Genomic DNA, 20,474 nt, shown 5'->3' with positions numbered 1-20,474 from the left:
TTGGGGGAACAGATCAGGTGAGCAGGGAGGGTGTTCCAATACAGTTATTTGTTTACTGGCTAAAAACTCCCTCACAGACAGTGCCGTGTGAGCTGGTCCATTGTCATGACGCAAGAGCCATGAATTGGTGAAAAGTTCAGGTCATCTAACTTTTTCACACAGGCTTTTCAGCACTTCCAAATAGTAAACTTGGCTAACTGTTTGTGCAGTTAGTACAAATTCATAATGAATAATCCCTCTGGCATCAAAAAAAGGTTAGCAACATCATTACAACAAGTTCGCAAACTTAATTGTCAGACCTCATATGTCCCTCATATCTGCTGCAGTGAAATGAGATAATAACCTTCCACTTGTGTACGCTAAGTTTGTGTGCAGCAAGTAAGGAAAGTGTCTTCAAAGTGTAAAGGAATATGTAGAGAATTCATGTGAGATATTTGTGACTAATGAGAAAATCTAAAAACAAAGATTTTAAACATGGTAGACTATGTTTAAAGAGCCCATTCCTTTTAAAAACAGGAAGGCTGAAAGAAGGGCAAGTCTGTATTCTTCAATAGTAAGAAACACACTATATAAAAATACTGGTCCTGGTCAATGGCTTAGATGGAAATAGGCGCAAACTAATATAGAGTGAGTTCTTATTGCCAAGCACGGTGTGTTTTGTGGCATTTACTTCATACACTAACCCTATTACATAGGCATTATTAACTTTCCGTTATACGGATCAGAAAACTGAGGTCTGGGCACATGAAGCACCCATTCAGAATATCACAGCTAGAATAAAAATGTTAAATACGCCAACATGTTTTGTTTTTTTAATCTTGCTCTGTATTTATTAGTGATGAGCTTTTGTCTAGATACACAAGCCATACTTGAGACCATGGCCAGCAACTAACAAGAACAATGTTTGTATGTAACCCTCCTTGTGGCAAGCACTGGCCTAAGCTTTTTACATATGTGAACTCATGTAATCTCACAACAATGCTATTTGCTAATCCCCGATTAAAGATGAGAAAACCAAGTAACAGAGAGGTTAAGTAACTTGATCAAAGTCATACAGCTAATAATTGGAGGAGCTGAGATATAACCCAGGCAGTCTGGATTCAGTCTGTGTTCATAACCTCAGGCTTCAGTCTGTGCCCTAAGTAGAAACCTGGACCATGCTGAATAGACCTGGGGTCTGGCATCACCCAATAGGAAAGTGTGAGGGATATTCTGCTAATTTTACCCAAACAATAGAAGCAGGATAGCCAGGTTGCAGGGCGAATGGCATCTCTGCTTATGGCTTTAGCTGTTTTGTGCATTTCCACTTCACATTCATTAATAGAGATGAATGCCATTTGGGGTCCACTCCACCGACCCCAGTAAAATTCCCTCATACAAAAATGACCTTGTCTCATTCAACTTGAGCTGTACCGAACTACACAGCCTCAGTCAGCTGGCCAGGGCTTGGGAGCAGCTCCAGAGGCCCCCAGGCAGCAGTCGTGGCCCAGGGCTGGGCAGCCTGGAGCGGGGGAGCACAGCAGGTCCCTCCCATACCTCGTCCTCCGTGGTGTTGCCTCCCAGCACGTATGAGTGTGCTGCTGCAATTTGCCCTGTCACATTCGGGGGCTCCTGATCTACACGGAACTGACCGGGAGAAATTAATCCAGAGCGAACAAGGACTTAACCTGCTACCACTTCAGAAAGGTTGCTGACCACTGGCTGGACGCCAGCCTCCGAGAGTCCAGTTAAGAAGCGTTTCTGAGCTGATGTCTTTCGCTCGGGTGGGTTCCTCCGGCCTCTGGCTGCTTCTGCGTGGAACTAGAAAGAGTACGAAAGGCACCCATTACAGAAACAGACCCAGTGACTTGGAGGCTTTCAAAACTCCTCAGTGCAAATAATTCAGTGTCGCAAAGCAAAAGGTAGAAGCCATTGCTGCTCAGTGATTTCTGGGCTGCTCTGCAGGCATCACCTTTGTGGGCAGTGTGACTCCAAGAGATCAAGTTGGATCATTAATTTATAGCATAATAGCTTACCTCCCTTTTAAAAATTGTTGTGTTTTTAATATGAATGCTGCTCATCATCAGAGAGATAAATTGAATTTTTTTTAAAAGGTAAGCAGGAAGGTTTTCTTGAGGGTGAATCATTGTCAGGCGACTTCATCTTTGTCATCTAGTCCTTAGTAGAAAAAAATGACTGCTGTAAAGTTCTCTTTTTTATGAAAATATGTTGTATGCACTCTCAGCCTTCAATACCAGATTTAAATACATACAATTTATTGAGTGCTCACAGCGACGAGGATGGTGATGACAAGTGTCACCCACTATTTCCATGTGTCACACAGGTTTTGGTCGAATTCTCAGAACAACTCTGCCTTAGCCAGATGACCAAGCGTCAGAGGGTCTGGGTTCCCATCTCAGCGGGAGAACAGGCTTACCGGGTCCACTTGCCAGGCTCACCTACCAGGCTAGTCAAGTTGCATAATCTCTCTAAACTCAGTTTCCTTGTCTGTAAAAGAAGCTTACAGATAATACCTAAGGTTGTTGGGAAGAGTCAATGAGATGAGGCGCTTAAATAAATTGATAAACGTCAAGTGCTTGTTAGCATAGTACCCAAGGCTGTTGCTGCTGGCGGTGGTGTTTTCCCCATTCTGCACATAAGGCAACAGCCTGGAGAGGTCCAGAAACCCAGCCCTGACCCTTGACAAGTAAGGGGTGGGGCCAGGATTGGAAACTCAGGATTCATGTCTCCAAAATCCTGGTGCTCCTAAGCACTGTGCCATCCCACAGACACTTCGGGGTGAGCGTTTTTAGACCAGTCTCAGATCCCTCTAGCAGTTGCCCTGCTAAGGTCCTGCCTTTGCCTCTTGAGCCTTTCAATAATATAAGCCTTTAAATCTTTTAACCAATCTGGTTGCCCTTTTTAAACTTGATCCCTAGTGCCTGTGAAATTCACAAGTAAGCCTAATTATACGGTACAGAGTATGCAAAGTATTATGAGGTAGGATTATGCTTTGCCTGTCACATGAGGTAATTCTGCTGGGGTAAACCTGAAGTGACACTCATGTTCATTAATGTGACTGCTATCAAACACGTGTCTACTGTGTCATTTACTGCCTTCTCTTTGATCTGTCATCCCTGCCTTCAGGTTTCTCTCACTCACACACACAAAAATCCCTCTCCCCTTCTTTTCTTACACATATAAAATGAGTTGTGGAGTTGAGGCAGATATCTTAACCCTTAATACCCCCACTCACACACACCCCAAAACAGACAGAAACGCCCAAGTTGTCTAATTGGAGAATCGCGATCCTTCGGCATCTCTGTTTTTGTGTGTACATAGATCTGGCTTCAGCCCATTCTTCTGAGGTGCTTCTAATTCTGTGTTTTGGGCAATGCCCACCGCTGAATGAACTTGTTGAACTTCAGATCCTTGCATTTCCTTCACGGTGAAACTTCATTTTGTTTAGAGTTCTAATGGAAGAAGAACTAAGGGACCGGTGTAAGTGACTCAGACATTTAACATCAATGTGCTACCTTCACATTCAGGGGTTTCTTTTACATGTATTACATTATTGTTAAGGTATTAATGACAAATTTGGAGGGTAAGTCAGCCAGGCCCCTCCTTCATTTCTGTGGAGAATGGCACTGCCTTTTTACTTCCTCAAGACTCTAGGACTTGGCATAAAAGTATTTGAAAGGAAATCAGTCTCCCCCCAAGAACTGAATTATTTATCTGTACATTTTACATACTCATGCCACCTTGTTTTCTGCCTACTTGCTTTTGTGTCTTTCATACTAGATTATAAACTCCTTTAGAATAGAAATGTTGATTAGTTCATTTTTGCATTCCTGTACATGACAGTCATTCAGTAACTGCTTATTGAATTGAATCTTTGGATTTCTGATCTTTGCTATACCTGCTTTGCAAGGATAATTACTTTGCCAGTAGTTATGTCAAATTCAAAATTACAAAACTGAAAACTTTCTCAAAGTTAAAATGAGTAGCAAAGTTACTGACTTGGAAATGCTAATATATGTGCATATGTGTATGTGCAGAAAGATGTGAGTAGTTTACTTACATGTGTATCCCTTAGAAAATTAGGAGAAAAAGTGAGTTCAGGCATTTGAAGGATGTTTCAGTAGGTATGCCCAGTGAGTTCTCTTTTATTGCGCTGAATAAGGAGGGAGGCAGTGTGGGGACCAGTAAGGAGAATAATGTTCTTTCCTTGGATTTTTTTTCTTTTTTTCATTTAATCTCAGTTATAGAAAAAAGAGTCATTTAGACATTCATTATTATACTCAGAAAGGCAATATATTATGCTGGATTCTTTTCAACTGGAAGACATAAGCTATGGTTAGCAGAAAGGAGGGGGTGAGTTTTGAGTGGTCTTGAACTCTCCCAGAACACAGGTTGCACCAAGTTAAATAGAATGATCCACAGTATTTGAAAATTATATGCCTATATTATCATATAGCACAAGCTAGAGTTTTTTCTGCCTGTGACCCATGTTTTGATAGCCACCATTATTCTGTGTTGGCCAACGTAAATAGTTTAGTTGCCAGCTCACCACCCTCTTGTTTATTTATAAAGGGTAGCATTTCTCATCTTAATATGTTCTATGCTAAAAGAAGACATTTTCCTTTGACATTATCCAACTGAAAACAGAATTTCCTTTTTGGTAGGGTGGTGAGCAGGCAGGCATGGAAGGGTGGATGACTAACATATTCTCCGCAACGTAGATATTAGATATGGTTGTGGACGGTGCTCTTCTGAGACAAGATAACATGTTATTTGTAACATGAACCCAGCAAAGGCTACCCCGAAGTGTGGGGGATATGGAGCTGGGTTGTACGTACCAGTAAGGAAATTGAGGTTTCCTGACATTCCAAGAATACAAATTCTATACTTAGAAGACTTCTTGTAAGAAAGCGAATCTAAGAATGCAGTCCGGATCATACCTACGAAAACCATGAAATCTGTTACAAAAGTTTTATAATATGGAATGAGTACCTCTGACCCTCCACGCCTAGTGGGAATGCTTCCAGCGGTTATAGCTCACTAGTGCCCCCTTGCGGTTCTCAAGCTACCTCACATTTCCTTGCCTTGGGTAAGACCTCGCAGTGAACAGGGCAAACTCAGTTTCCAAGGGCAGAAACTTAACCTCCAGGATTGGGAGGCATACGTGTTTTTTAGATTTCATTTAAGCCAGTTTCCCGTTCTTTTCCTCATTTGTTTTAGGCCAAAGAACTGCCAACTTTAAAGGATAATAATTTCATTAATGAGGGCCAAAAGATTTATATTGATGACAACAAAAAGGTGTTCCTGGAAAAACTGAAAAAGGATGTTGAGGTAAGAAAAATCAATATAAAGGACAGCCCCATTGTATAAATGTCAACACTGTTGGTCTTTAGGAGCTTTTAAAACCATCTATTTTAATCTGCAAAAAGGCAAAAATATATATTGTACATTATCCAAATCAGATATAAGCAGGTGCATCTCGTATGGGATCTGGTTTGAAAAAGAAGTGTGCTGGTTCAGCAGCTCCCTCCTTTAGGTGACAAACAAAAGAAAGTGCCTGCTATCTTCTGATGGGTATCCCCACCCTCGGGTTTCCACATTCTTTGTTGGTCGGGATAGCCTGGGCGCAGTTAAAACTCTTTCAGACTGACCGCCCATGAGCACCCGAGTTGGGTTGGAGGGGAATGACTGAATTCTGTCAAACAGCAGAGCATTTCAAAAACAAATGTTTATTAACTATTTGAATTTGGGGTTTCCTCCATCGACTCCACAAATTGGTGTTAGTAAACACAGCCTGGATCACTTAAAGCTTCACTATTTCCACCAGCCTCTATGAAACAAGCATCATTAGCGCCATTAAACCAGCCTTATGGCATCATGGGAACAGCACGTGAGCAGTTTGGATACCAAAGTCATGGGGGATTGTTGTGGAAAATAAAATACTATGTGGAAATGGCCTTTAAGTCTATAATGAATTGGTTTTCTTTTTAAATACTTTTTTTTTGTTTAAGGATTAAAAATATACTTTTTTCTTTCCTCTTGTTTGGTTTTGTTTTGTTGTGTAGAGTCATAACAGCTGTCCTGTTGGACTTCCTTATATAATTCTTTTCTAAATAAATTCAGGAAGAAAGTTATTTTCTTGAAATGCATTAGATCACAAGACAGTGCAAAGAGAATTCTCATTTAGACAGTTACTAAACTACATTTTTCTTAGCAGTTACTTTTGTTTATATGTTCGTGTATGTGTGTGTGTGCTTTTATTTTTCTTTTTACTTTGAAATACAGTTCTCTGAATACCACTACAGATCTGCTACTTAGCGGCATTGTGGATTTTCTTTTTTATGTCATTGAACAAAAGCAATTAAAATGAATTGAGGCAAAAAATTGGATGGTATTCCCCAGGAGGACAGAAGTAGCATTACAGTTTCCTTTTTAATCTTTTAACATCTCTTTCATTGTAAGACACTCAGACTGACCAAGTTAGTTCAGAATTAGTTTTGGTCATCAATTATTTTAATTTTGAAAATTTACATTATATACTAAACCATGTATATACTTGGTTTAGAACCTAAATATTGGTTATTTGTGAAAGATATGTGTCTACTTAAAATAAAAAGTAGATAATAAGTGTTTGCTTTTATCATATAACATTTTTTCTCCAGTCTTTCATTAGTGAGCATTTACTTTTCCTCAGTTGTTAGTGGTTATTATTAAAATGTGTACTAGTTAAGCATTTCCCCCTTACCTTTGGGGTTAGCTTGATCTAACTGATAACTAACCATAGGTAGACATACCCTCTTTTGGATTTTTATTCATTAATCAGCAAATCTTTGATCCTGAGAATAACATTGTTTTAGCAATTATGGTAAATAGTCCTTAGGGTTATCTGTAATCTGCCAGAAAATTGTTTTCATTGTTTTCCCTGTTGGCTGTGTATCACTATATGATAGAGTCCAGAAATGCTGTAACAGAAGCAGTTCAGATTTACAGTTGAGTTACGTAAGGATCCTCTTAGCCCTTTTGTTGTCTCTAATAATGTCGTTGATTAAAGGATTTGGATAGTTTAATCCCTTACATAGCTCTCACACTTAGCTGTTTTGTTGAAATAGAAGCAGGGCATAAAGAATTCTTTCATTTTTAACAATTCTCAATGGTTGATAAAAGTGTCTTTAGTTTTGAAATTCATGCTGAAGCATCATTAAATTTTTAAGCAGGTAATTATGGTGAAGTAGCTTGACACCTGATCTTGCTAATGAGGCTAGAATTTAATCTAGTTTACCTTCTTCATCAGTTTCATGCTCTCTAATTTAGCTGACTGGCCTATTTGAGTACAGTTTGCGGGGAGTGGGGGTAAGGGGGTAATGGAGGGGTTGGTTTTTACTTGCTTCAAGTACAAGATGAGTTTATTACAGCTCAACAAATAATCTGTGTTTGTAGAAAAAAAGAATTATCATTTGAGAATCTAGCTCCTTTTTTCCTGCAATTAAAATCGTATTTTATTTGTGCCAGGAAAAGTACTTCAGTTCATAGCTAAATATATGTAAGCCCTTTTCTCCAAAAGGAAGTGCTCTTTGGGGGCTGAAAATCGCTTTTGCCTTCTGACCTGCCTGTTGTCAGCTCTGATCATGACTGTGGACTCCTCTCATTGGTCCACACTGGGATCCAAATGTCACACAATGTAAAACTGGGCTCTCCCTGTGTGTCTGGGAAAGCCCCTAACACAGGGCCTCTCAATGATGGTCCCACAACCCCGGCAATGGGTGGGAGGGAGAGGGTGGCAGCCAACATTTACAGAGCCTGGAGAGCTTAAGTCCTTCCCGTGCGGTCATTAGCTCTTTTCATTCTTATAACAACTCCTTGAGGATGAGTGCCGTTATTATCCCAGTACAGGGATGAGAAAACTGCGTCCAGAGACACTATGTAATTTGCTCAAAGACACACAACCACTAAATTCAGCCCAGGATTTAAGGCCTTCAGAGGCCACGCTCCTAAACTGCTCTGATATAAAATGCAAATTAAAAATGTTTGTGAGCACATTTCAGACTTTGTTTTCTGATAAATGCCCCAAAGGAGGATTAATATAACTTTTAACAAGTGATAAAACGTAACTCTTAAAAAGGGCTGGTTGGAATTTGAATTCTAGGTCACAGATGTGTTGGGGAAATTCAGTAGAGCAATGTGTTGATAAAGTTAGCAAAGAAACAATTTAAATCTGTTATGAAGGAGAGTTTATTAATGGGCCTTCTGTCACATACTTTTCTGGACGGGTTTGGGACAGGGCTCATAAAGATCTTGAGGAAGGTACTAGCTCAAAGATGTGGCATAATGAGGAATTAATTATGAAGGAATCAGATTAGACAGGATATTCTGAGGGACCAAGAGGCTGATCAAAGATCTGTCAGATAACTATCAAGAAATTGGAAAAGAGGAACAGGAGGGGCCCTAAAGATTATAAAGATTTAAAACTTTGAAATCTTATGTACTTTAAAGAAATCAATAAATTTGAATCAGAAGCTTAAAGGGGTGAACAGAAACTGAGCAGATACGTATTAAGTCCCTAATGCGAGCTGGCGGCAGACCCAACAGTGGAGTCCTTGACCCCTTTCTCTCCTTTCCACCTATAATCTTCCAATCCACAGTAGTTTTGTGGTCCCAATAGGAATGTTTTCCTACAAGAATCTTGGATTTATTGCCACATTTCATTTCACTCTACTTCAGAAGAGATTTCAAAGTTTGTGAAGATAAGGCTAGTGAATCAATGGTCGTTTCCACGTGTTTGTCCTGTCGGCCCACCTAACGTACAGTGTAAATTGCACGCTTGATGAAAACAGGCCCTCTACCGTACTGGTAACGACACGGACAATTGTAATGACAGCTCCCTTTGTCACAGGTTTCATTGCCTCTTTTCCACACCACTATGAGTTGAGCGGTATTGTCCCATTTTTTAGTTAGAATAACTGTGGCTCAGAGAGGTGAACTCATTGAAAAGACACAGAGCTAGTGAGTGAGAGAAATAAGATTTAACGTCCCATCTGCCTCCAAACCTATACTCTTTTCATTTTTAAGATTATCTGATGCTTTAATTAAAGAATAACAATCAGCTCACCCTTACCAGCAAAACCCTTACTCCTAACCACTGTGCTGTCCTTGGTCTTTCCCCTTTCTACTTCAGGCTCACAGTTCTGGGCTGCAGTTGGTTTCCCTGATCTTCTGGAAATGTCAGAACAGCTTCTTACCTAAAAATGCATTTTTCATTTTGTGATGGTTTAGTAGGCAGTGCTGGGAGCTAACTTCACTTCTATTTATTGGGTACAATTGTTTCCTTATTGGAAGAGGAGCCTGAGCAGTGGTCTGACCGCAGAGAAGAGGCCCAGGAAAGGAACTGGGGGCCTGCCTGATACGGGGAGCAGCACAGATGCAAGCGGAAGGCGTGGGCCTGGGGCGGCGGTCCAGCCCCAGAGGACACGCCTTCCCTGTCTGACCCTTGACAGGTTAATTACACGCAGCCCCTTACTTTCGTCCGTAAAGCACATGTGAAAGGGAACTGTCTGAAAGTTAAACATAGACCTATGTGTTAGAGACAGATCTGTTCTGCAGAGCAAAGACACGTTGTAAGTGGTCATTTTGCTTCCGAAAGGTGCTGCCTCTTGCAGTACCAAACAAAGGCTTTTTGGTGTCGTTTTGTTCTTTGTTTTCATTTGGTTAGGGTAGTTATTTCTTGGAGGAAAGGGTTAGGGGCAATTAGGGGGAATTAAAGAGGACTGGGGAAGGAGAAGCAGGCATCTCAGTCACTTGTTCAGTAAATGTCGAGTACCCACCATCGCTTCCTGGGGGTCAGGAATGCAGTGAGGGCACAAACAGCCGGAGCCCCTGCCCTTGAGGGGCTGCCGTGTTTAGGGAAGACAGAAGTTACTCAGATCATCTGACAAAATGAATGTGCCGCTAAGCCAAGTGTCATTAGGGGAAAGTGTACAGTGCTATATATGCTCATGTTTGGGGATGTGGCCTAGGCAGGATCAGGAAAAGCCTCCTGAGCAAGTGCCCCTGCAGCTGAGACCAGGTGGTTGAGTGGGAGGTAGTGGAGGAAGGTGGGAACAGGGTTCAAGATGGCCCGGGAGGTGATGGGGCCAAACTAGCCCGGTCCCCTGGCCCATGTTAGAGTTTGTTTCTGCCTTTTGAGAAATGCGACACTGTTGGAAAGGTCCTAAGCAGGGGTGTGACGAGGTCAAATTTGCATTTTGGAAAGATGTTCCCTTTCCAGAGGGCTAGAGGGAGAAGTTCTGGCAACATCCATTCTTTCCCACTTTCCAGAGACCTTCCAAGGGCCCAGAGGAACAGGGATGGTTAGAAGGGGGTCTGTGTCCCACCACCATACGAGGGGCGCAAGACCTGGCCTGGCCAAGCCCCCACCCAACCCTGCACCCCCACACACACATGGACTCTGGGGGGAGATGTTGCCACCTGGCATCCAGTGTCCCCAGCTGTACCCGGGCCTCTGGAGGGCGTCCAGGATGGGCTCTGTGGGAGGTGGGGGGCAAGAAGCCAGCCAGAGAGAGGCCCCAGATAGAGGGGCTGGGGCAGGCTTGAGCTAGGCATGGGAGGGGGCACTGGACGAGACAAAGGAGGCACTGCCCTGTTCCCTAGGAGCCCAGAGGCTGAGCTCAGCACCAGGCACAGCCTCCTGGGAGCCTGAACGACAGACGGACGGGGCAGACGCGAGGCCTCTCCTGAGCATGCTGCCCTTCGGACCTCCTGGGGGTCAGAGATATGACTGCATATTCCGAATGCAGTATTTCCCACATGGCTTTTGTTTCCAGAACACTGGGCCCACAGGGTGCTGGAAAGGGGGAGAGCAGATTCCGTGATCGCATGTCGTGTGAGGCATGTGTCACCCCTCTCGGAGACCAGCACTTACTCACTTTGGGCGATCCTCCTCCTCCTCAGAAACCATTTGGTTTGTTTAACTCATTATTTCCCTACCAGTGTTGTAAAGAACAAGATTTGGGGAAAGCTGCCTTAATGCAGCTTCCGGAGGCAGCGTAATGCAGTATAAAGAACCTGAGCTTTGAACACGGGATCCTGAATCCACTACTTCTTAGCGTTGAATCCTTGGGCAAGATTTTTTTAATCTGTCTGAGCCTGTTGTGTGTCTCACACAGGGATCCAAATGCCGGCCTCGTGCCAGGCCAGCTGTCTTTATACCCCAGGGCTCTTAGTTCTCTTCCCGATCATGGGCCCGTGGGGAGCAGAAGGGGTAACCGAGACCCGGTACCTGGCTGCGTGACTGGATCTGTGTTGGTAGTGGATTCAAATGTTTTATGGTATTATGACTGTCTCGAGATTGGCAAGGTCATGCCCACAAACGTGTTCCTTGGCCAGATGCACTGTGAAGCCCAGCAGCTGCCAGGATGACATGGGAGGATAAGTGGCCTCTGACCACTGGAGAGGAAGTCTGCTTGAGGGAACTGGAAGTGGCAAGTTGCTTCTGTGATTACTGTAATGGGGGAGTGTGGGGAAAGCAGGGGCTCAGAAAACTGTTCACGACTTGAGAATCAGCATTCGGTTTTCTTTGTTCTTTAAATAGAATAAGTAACACCTTTATTTTTCCCCCAGCTTTGTTTGTTTTACAAACAAAATCGTAAGCTATTTAAAGTTTACAACGTGATTTGATTCTATATGTATCTGTTGTGGAAGGATTATCCCCACTGAGTTAATTAAATCGGCATTCATCACCTCACATGTTTACCTTTGTGTATGTGAGAACATTTAAATCCTACTCTCTTAAGAAATCTCAATTATACACTACAGAGTTACCAACTTTGGTCTCCATGATTTACATTAGATCCTCAGACCTTATTCATCTTATAACTGAAAGTTTATATCCTTTTACCGACCTCTCCCTATTTCCCACACCTACCCAGTGCCTGGCAACCACCGTTCCACTCTGTTTCTATGAGTTTGACCTTTTTTTCTTAGATGCTACATGTTATACCATGCAGAGTATGTCATTCTGTGACTGGCTGGCTCATTTCACAGTGTAGTGCCCTCAAGGTCCATCCATGTTGTCGCAAATGACAAGCTTTCCTTCTTTCCAAGACTGAATAATATTTCATTGTGTGTGTGTGTGTGTGTGTGTGTGTGTATACACACAACTTCTTTATCCATTCATCACTGATGGACACGTAGAGTGTTTCCATGTCTTGGCTATTGTGAATAATGCTGCAGTGAACATGAGGGTGCAGATACAGCTTCAAGATAAGGTTTCACTTTCTTTGGTTATATACCCTGAAATGGGGTTGCTTGATCATGTGGTAGCTCTATTTTTAATTATTTGAAGCCCCTCCTTATTGTTTTCCATAGTGGCTGTACCAATTTACAACCCTACCAACTGTGCACAAGGGTTCCCTTTTCTTCAACACTTGTTATTTCTTGCCTTTCTGATAACAGCCATTCTAACAAGTGTGCGGTGATATCTCCTTGAGGTTTTATTTTTAGTTCCCTAATGATTAGTGAGGTTGAACCCATTTTCATGTACCTGTTGGCATTTCAGCACTATTTTTTGATAAAGGGTTTACTTTTATCTATTTTCAAGTATTAGGTTCCTCTTACCTTGCTTAAAGATTTGTGTGATTTCTCTTTTTCTGAGCTCAAAACAAATGGAGAAAATTAAGCCTAGCCCCAGGGGACTCATAGGGAGAAATGAGAAAGAAATGGGAGCTGAGGGAGCGGTGAGCAGGCAGGAGCACGCCTGGGCTGGTGACAACCGAAGGCATTAGGAAACAGCTGCAGTGTGCGGTCCTCTCCTCGTCTTTAGGGAGCAGGCCTTCTCTTTCAGCTCGGAGACAGAGCTGCTTCCCGACTGGCTTGGGAGAAAGTAATAGTTCTGCAGGTCTCCGCAAATTGATTTCAGCCAGATCTTCAAGACCCATAATTTCAAGACCTTGCGTAAGGAAGTTCATTTCTTAAATTCTGTCAGAGTATCCTGAGGCCCATCACTGCTCTGCATCACTGAGCGAGGCTGGCACCAAATCCTTCAAGAATCAGGGTGACATATCTTTTTGGACCATGAGCCCAGGGTCTGAGCAGAACTGGTCCCTGTGCAGAGCCAGCCAGCTGGGGATTAGGGAGCCCTTTAGTTCCAGCCAACAGATAGGCTGCCACATTTTGCCCTCAATAATACTATCCACATTTGAATCGATTGATTAGGATGGTGTGCTTAAGGTCATGTGCCTGGGTGCATCTACTGAAACAGAAGAAAAGAAAAATATGACACGAAAAGTCAAAAAAGAACTTGAGAGGAGTAGTGGCCAAACCCCAGAGCTGGGCCTGGCCCCACATTACGTTCTCGCCATGGCTGGAACAGGACAGGCAGGGAGAACAGGAACCTGGACCTGTGAAGCCTCATGGAGAGCGAACCACCTTCTGCATCTTGTTCTCCTTGCTTCCAGCAGAAGGAAACGCGAGCAGGACAGAAGGACTGCGTTATTCGCTAGAGCACTGACACGGGCAGGGCATTTGCTGGTTGATTGGAACATTTGGGCTTTTGCTTATTGGTGATGAACAGCGTAGTAATCTCAGCGGCGTGTACTGACTTTCAAAGTGCTTTCACAAACCATTCTGAGACTGCTGGCAGCTACTTGGGAGGTCCCTGGTTTTTCCCATTAGCCAGTGTTAATTGTTGGGAGAAACGTTCCCTTCCCTCCCTCGGGGTCTTTTTCTGCCAGTCTTGCTCTCTGCTCTTTGGCATAATCCAACTGACATGTGATGAATGCCTTCCTCGCAGCATCCAGCTTTGCGTTTCAGGGAAAATAATACTAGCTCGGAACCAGCCCAAAGTGCGAGGCGTCATTTTTGGCCAAAGAAACTGCGTCATAAAGGAGGCTCCCGGCCGCCTCAGGGAGACCCTCTTCTTGCTTCTGTGGCTCCTTCACTCACAGCTTCCCCCATGTGCATTGTTTTGAGCTTGTTTTCTTTAAATCTGGGTTCTGTTTAAACATACCTGACCCTGTCGCCTCCCGCTCTCCAGTTTCTTGCCCAGCTGAAGCTCATGGACTACAGCCTGCTGGTGGGAATCCACGATGTGGAGAGAGCCGAACAGGAAGAGGTGGAGTGTGAAGAGAATGATGGGGAAGAGGAGGGAGAGAGCGATGGCGCCCACCCTGTCGGAACCCCTCCAGACAGTCCCGGAAATACGCTCAACAGCTCCCCACCCTTGGCTCCCGGGGAGTTCGATCCAAACATTGATGTTTATGGAATTAAATGCCATGAAAGTAAGCTGAGTTACTATCAACTCTTTTTACCTATGAAGCAGTTTGGTGTGTGCCTTGTCTGCCAATAATCACAACCCCAGTTTAAAGTATACTGCCTTGCAAGCCTCATTCTCCAGAGTCCCAAGTAATTGATTTGGGGACAAGGGTATATTAAAGGTAACGTAATCCCTGGTTTTGAAATATAATGTGATGAGGTCCTTGAATCTTGTGATGTTGAGGGAATAGAGTGATGTAACACAAACTATGTTACATATACAACAAATACATATACACGTACTTATATATGGATAACGTATATAAGAAATATTTTAAAATTTTTCTCTGAGCTATCTCTTTTTTATGTGAATCTAAAGTGTCACGAATCTATCCTGAGCCCTGGTCCACTCTGAACCTCATGTGGACATCCTGTAGGACAGTCATGTCGTCTCAGCCAGCCCTTCCTTCTCAGAGAGCTGAAGCCAGCCCAGGATGTGGGGCGAGAATCTCTGATTTGCTGCTGTGTCTGTCCTCTGCTTTTCCTCCCGTTAAGGGGTCTGTGGCCCTCTTGTCCAGAGTGGGATCTATTTTAATCCTAAACATCTGGGCAGTTAGATATCTGAAAGACTATTACATTCTACCGTACCTAATTATACATAAAATCCTGATATATATATATATATATTATATATATATATATATATATATATATAATATATATATATATATATATATATATAGTATATATATACTAGCAATAAGGTAAAAGCAGGCATGTTTTTTTGAGTAATGAAAAGTATGATTTATAATTGTTTTTTTAAAAATCTCATATGGCATATCAGACAAGTGAATTTGAGTTGTGTTTTTATTTTGCTCACCAAAATTGTTTCTTCAACACAGAAAATCAGATATAGTCAAATGTACTTCTCTTATTCTTTATAATTGAAAGAGCATCATATTTATGGAAATATACAGAAAATAGATATTGTACAGGACATACAAGGTCAGACAATTAGGTTCGCGAAGTCATACTGGGACAAGTGCTAAAATACCTCATTGATGAATATCACTATGGTCACCTTCAAAGTACTCCCCTTGGGAAGCTATGCACCAACGCCAGTGCCTAGTCCACCCTTCAAAGTAATTTTGGAACTCTTTTTCTGGAATGGCCATCAGAGCTGTTGTTGTATTACCCTTGATGTCCTGAGTTTCATGAAAATGTCTTCCTTTCAATATTTCCTTTATCTTCGGGTAAAGAAAGAAGTCATTGGGGCCAGATCAGGTGAGTGGGGAAGGTGTTCCAATACAGTTATTTGTTTACTGGCTAAAACACCCTCACAGACAGTGCCTTGTGAGCTGGTGCATTGTCGTGATGCAAGAGCCAGAATTGTTGGCGAAAAGTTCAGGTCATTTAACTTTTTCACACAGTCTTTTCAGCACTTCCAAATAGTAAACTTGGTTAACTGTTTCCTCCAGTTGGCATAAATTCATAATGAATAATTCTTCTCATATCAAAAGAAGGTTAGCAACAAGTTTGCAAACTTAATTGTCAGACCTCGTATGCCTTAACCCAGTTCTGATACTAGATCCAATGAGAATGAGGAACTAGCATCTAATTAGGAATTAGCATCTAATGATGGAAAAGGGATTAAGTAATATACTGCTTCTACTTATTTTATAGAATGTTTTAAAAATAGACTTTGTCTTTACACCAAAGCAGTTCACAGTTATTTAAAAAATGCAGAGTAACAAAAAATAAAAACACTCCATCTCACCCTTGGACCTCCACTGTTAATATCCTGGGGTTATATTCTTTTTTTTACTTTTTAAATTGAGAGGGAATTGGGTACAGAGACTTAATAGGGACATGCAGGAGTTACATGGAATCTTCAAAAGCTTCTGTTGCCTTTGTGTTTGGACTCTTCCAATCTCCAATCCACCAAGTCCCTCACCCTCCCATGCTTCTTCCTCCCTCAGCAGGCAGCTCATGCCTTTTCCGGTGTTGTCATTTATGCCCCAACTTTGCTCTCATCCGTTTACAGACTCACCTAGGAAAGAGGTGTACTTTATGGCAATTATTGACATTCTGACTCATTATGATGCAAAAAAGAAAGCTGCCCACGCTGCAAAAACCGTTAAACATGGCGTAAGTATCTCCGTTTTGCTTCCTTCTCTGTTCCTGGGCCCTTGACGTTGTCTGTAGTGCAGGGACCAGCTCCAGGCTGCTCCTTTCCACTGTGCTGCTCCAAGTCCTTCAGTGGGTCTCATTCCCTGCGGAGGGCTGAGTGCAAGACTCAGACTCAGAAAATGTCCCTGCCCACGCCGCTCCCAGGACTGCCTAGGCTTTTGGCAAGTCACTTAAACTCAGGGTGTCTCTTCTTTTTACATACCGGGGATATTCACTGACACGTGCATCATTAGAATGTTATACAAATACGTTTTTATTTGAAAAATGTTTCAAAGATAAAAGTGCTAAAGATAGTTAAGTGTTTTAATATGAAATGTTCAGAACTGAACAACTATTACCTGCTTCAGACACTTCCAAAATATGCAGTATTATATTTCTTTCTCACAGTGATTGTATTTTTTCTATGACAGAAATCTTTCAAACGCCAGGTTGAAATTTAGTCATCTGAATTCCTCGCCTTTGTTGTGCTTGCTCAGAATTATCACTATTCCTGGCGTATGTTAACTTGTTGATCCCCATGACAAGCCTGGGAGGGGTACTAGGGTGTCCTTGTTTATCAGTTGAAGACGTGGAGGAAGCGCGCTTAAGTGGTAACATGTCAGGCTCACATCACTAGGAAGTGGCAGAGGTGGGATCGCTCCCCAGGTCCTAGCCCGGCCCCAGCTCTGTGCTAGTTGTACCTCCCACCCCACCAGCGAACCCCCGCTGACTGGCTAAAGTTCTCAAGTCGTGGGTATCCATTAGGCTGTATTGTAGGGATCGATTTTGGCTTTCCAGGTGCACTAAACAAGCCGTAGAGCCCATCCCACACAGATGAACTCCTGCCCTGGCTGGTTCGCACTGGAAGGAAAGGGGCCACCCCGGCAAACTGTGTAGAGCAACCCAGATACAGCAGAACATCAACTTCTGTTAAAGGCTCTTTTTCTCTATTTAAAAACCCAGCAGGCTGTCTTCCCAGCAGTGGAATCAGCCTAAAACTATATTCCATTTACCACAGAAATATCAGTCACTTCATCACCGACTATTTATTGTGTTCCAGCCGTGTGGATAGCACGGACCAAGACCTCACCCGGCCCACTGACCACATCAGTCAGAAACCCTGACTGAGTAAGCGAGGTGGGTACACAGTAGCTCTCATCTAGCGGTTGCCCTCAATCTTCTGAGTCCCATTTGTAATGATGTGCAAGCCAGAAGCACCGTCCCCTTTCCCTGATTCTGAGTCCAGTTCAGGAGCTTAAGCAATGGATCTCTAAAAGGCTCCATGGTTATTCTGATACTCACGTCTGGTTGAAAACCATGGATATGCAGGTTCCTCCGCTGTTCGAAAGCAGACCATTCCTATGAAACGATTCATAAGCCAAAATGTGTAAAGCGAAGAAGCAATTGGCACTAATTTATATGGAAAACTTTTTGAGCATTCCCAGACCTCACAAAATAATCTGCCAAATACATTTAATTACATTCAGTTTTACACAAAGCGTAACACCCTTATGAGCTCTTAGGCTTTTCTGATACCTTAGGTCCCTTTTGCTAACAGGTGCACATAGCAACTCGAGATAAAACACAGGTGCTCAGACACAGTGCAAAGCTCTGGTGCTTGGTGCCAAGATGCTGACTGTGGTTCCCGGGAAAGGAGCCTGGCGGGGCCGTTGTCGCTGCTCGGGGTCCGTGTTGCCTCTCTAAGGGCTAGCTGCAGAAAAAACGCTGAACCTATTTTCACTTTTCACCTTTTTTGTAAAAGCAAAAATTGTTTTTGGATTTTTTTTGGTTAGCCAAAACAGGTACTAAGATGGGTCTTTTGTAAAAGTGAAGTGGCATAACTAGAAACTTGGAAGAGTAGGGGGTACCTGTATTATAAAGACAGACCTGGGTTGGAATCCCCATTTCACCTCTCCCGGTTGTGTGAGCCTGAGGAAACACTTCTGAGCTTCAGTTCCCCCCAACTGATAAAGGGGTCCTAATGCCTTGCTGTTTCCCCCCACCCCACAATTGTGGGGGGAAACATGAGAGGAACAGGCTGGACACCGGGAGGTGCTCTGTGTTGTTCCCATCCCTCCTCAAACCTGCTGCACTGTTCTATTCCATATGGAATTGGAAATGTACCACAGCAAACATGGCTCCATTTTCATCTCCCCGGTAAGTCACCAGCCTGGTAATATACCACGTGGCCTATAATCGTATGCAGTTTGCAAGAACAAGATGTTGCTCTTTGCAAAGGAATGTTGTGTTGAGCTACTGCTGGGAACCATGCCCAAGGCCTGGGCTCCTCCATGGAGACCCCAGTGGCCCAGGCCAGGCAGGGAAATGACATGCTCCCCAGTGAGCATGGGTGTCTGAAACTAGCACATGGTGACTTAGTAAAACTCTGGTCTTCCCCTTTGCAGCTCAGGCCTCTGGCTAGTAAGTATCTTGGGACCGCTCCCCTCTCACAGTAGGAAAGCCCCTCCTGAGCCGCTGTGAGGGGCCCAGCATCCTTGCTCCAAGCAGGTCTTTGTGAGGGGCAACAATGGCATCCCCAGGCCCTGTGCTTGATGGAAGCCAGCCCCTGCCCTCTTGGGGAGGTGCAGTCAGCATCTGGTTCAGGTGTCGGAAAGAGCCCAGGCAGCTAATGTGGAACCTACTGTTGCTGCTGCTGAGCTTATCTTAGAGCACTGGACTGCTTACGTTGGTCCAGAACAATGAACGCAATCCTTACGTCATTGGCATCGGAGTTTCCCTTTAGCCAAATGTTGAGGGTGTGTCATTCTCAAGGTATCCCCAATTTGCTCCCTTGAAAACCAAAAGCATTGTCCCCATGGCTTCTGAATGTAGGCCACACCCACTCCACTGTTGGATAGAAACATCCCAAACGTGGCTAGTTTGATCTTTTTTTTTTAAGTCGCATCAGTCACAGTGTACGTGTGTGATAATAGCATGTGTTGTTCCCACCGCTCTTTGCCTCATTTTCACACACAGATCCCTAAGAACCCTGATTATTCAGACACACTGTCCAAATCCAAGATATTTTGAGTTAAGTTTTAAGAGCAGAAGCTGCACAGATTTGAGAATGATTAGTTTTATGTTCAGCAAGCTACTGACTAGTAATTGTATCAATATTCCTCTCCTTTAAAACTGCCCAGGCTGGTGCGGAGATCTCGACCGTGAACCCAGAACAGTATTCAAAGCGCTTTTTGGACTTTATTGGCCACATCTTGACGTAACCTCCTGCACCGCCTCGGACAGACAGGAGCATGGGAAGGACAGGGGTGGCTTCCGTGTAGGAAACATGAAAACCAAACTCAGTGAAGTACACCTCCTCGTTTACATCTTCAGGCCAAGATGACTGATTTGGGGGCTACTCGCTTTAACAGCTACCTGATATTTCCCAGCATCGTTCTAGCTATTTCTGACGTGTGTGTGTGTGTGTGTGTGTGTGTGCACCCGCGCAAATCTTCAAAATTAATTGATTGATTGATTAATGACAACTGACCAGCTTCTGAGTATGTTTGGGCAGCGACCCTCTGATTGCAACTGTAGACAGAAGAACGAATGAATGAATGAACAAGCAAATGCAGGGGGGCAGGGGAGAAGGAAATGCGTGTCAGACCAACCATGTTGGCATCACTTTTGGAAATAGTGGTTAAGAGTTAAATGCAAGAGATTAGGAACTGCATATGACGAAGTAGAAATGTACGTGTATATAATGTATGTAATGAAGTGGGGTTGTGAAGAGAAGGCAAGGCCAAGAGGTTGAATATGGACTTAAACTCTGGAGTTCTTAAACATCAGTGGACTCTAAAGGTCCCCAGCACCACTGCAAGTGTCCTTTCTAGGAATTTAAATTAGCACACTCACTAGGATGGATATAATAAAAAAAAATTTTAAAAGACAATAGCAAGTGTTGGTGAGGAGGTAGAGGAATTAGAACCCTCAAACACTGTTGGTAGAAATGTAAAATGGTGCAGCCACTTTGGAAAACAGTTTGGCAGTTTCTCAAGGTTACACATATGTCACCATGACTCAGGAATTCCACTTCTAGGTATATACCCAAGAGAAGGGCT

The 20,474-nt window shown here is 43.3% G+C and overlaps 1 protein-coding gene across 1 annotated transcript in view; it reads left to right on the top strand.

Annotated features, from left to right (window-relative positions):
• LOC117019114 (phosphatidylinositol 5-phosphate 4-kinase type-2 alpha-like) overlaps nucleotides 1-19,845 on the top strand; it is a 49,239-nt gene extending 29,394 nt beyond the window's left edge. Inside the window, exons 2-5 of the mRNA XM_033100522.1 lie at nucleotides 5,221-5,331; nucleotides 14,027-14,270; nucleotides 16,289-16,392; nucleotides 19,554-19,845. Coding sequence (XP_032956413.1) covers nucleotides 5,221-5,331; nucleotides 14,027-14,270; nucleotides 16,289-16,392; nucleotides 19,554-19,634 — 540 coding nt within the window. The 3' untranslated portion in view covers nucleotides 19,635-19,845. The remainder of the gene's footprint in view (nucleotides 1-5,220; nucleotides 5,332-14,026; nucleotides 14,271-16,288; nucleotides 16,393-19,553) is intronic.
• The last annotated feature ends 629 nt before the right edge of the window (nucleotides 19,846-20,474 follow it).

The sequence above is a fragment of the Rhinolophus ferrumequinum genome (assembly GCF_004115265.2).
Source record: "Rhinolophus ferrumequinum isolate MPI-CBG mRhiFer1 chromosome 5 unlocalized genomic scaffold, mRhiFer1_v1.p scaffold_110_arrow_ctg1, whole genome shotgun sequence".
Classification (NCBI taxonomy): domain Eukaryota; kingdom Metazoa; phylum Chordata; class Mammalia; order Chiroptera; family Rhinolophidae; genus Rhinolophus; species Rhinolophus ferrumequinum.
The sequence above is the reverse complement of the archived record's forward strand: the minus strand, read 5'-3'. Positions and strand labels throughout refer to the sequence as shown.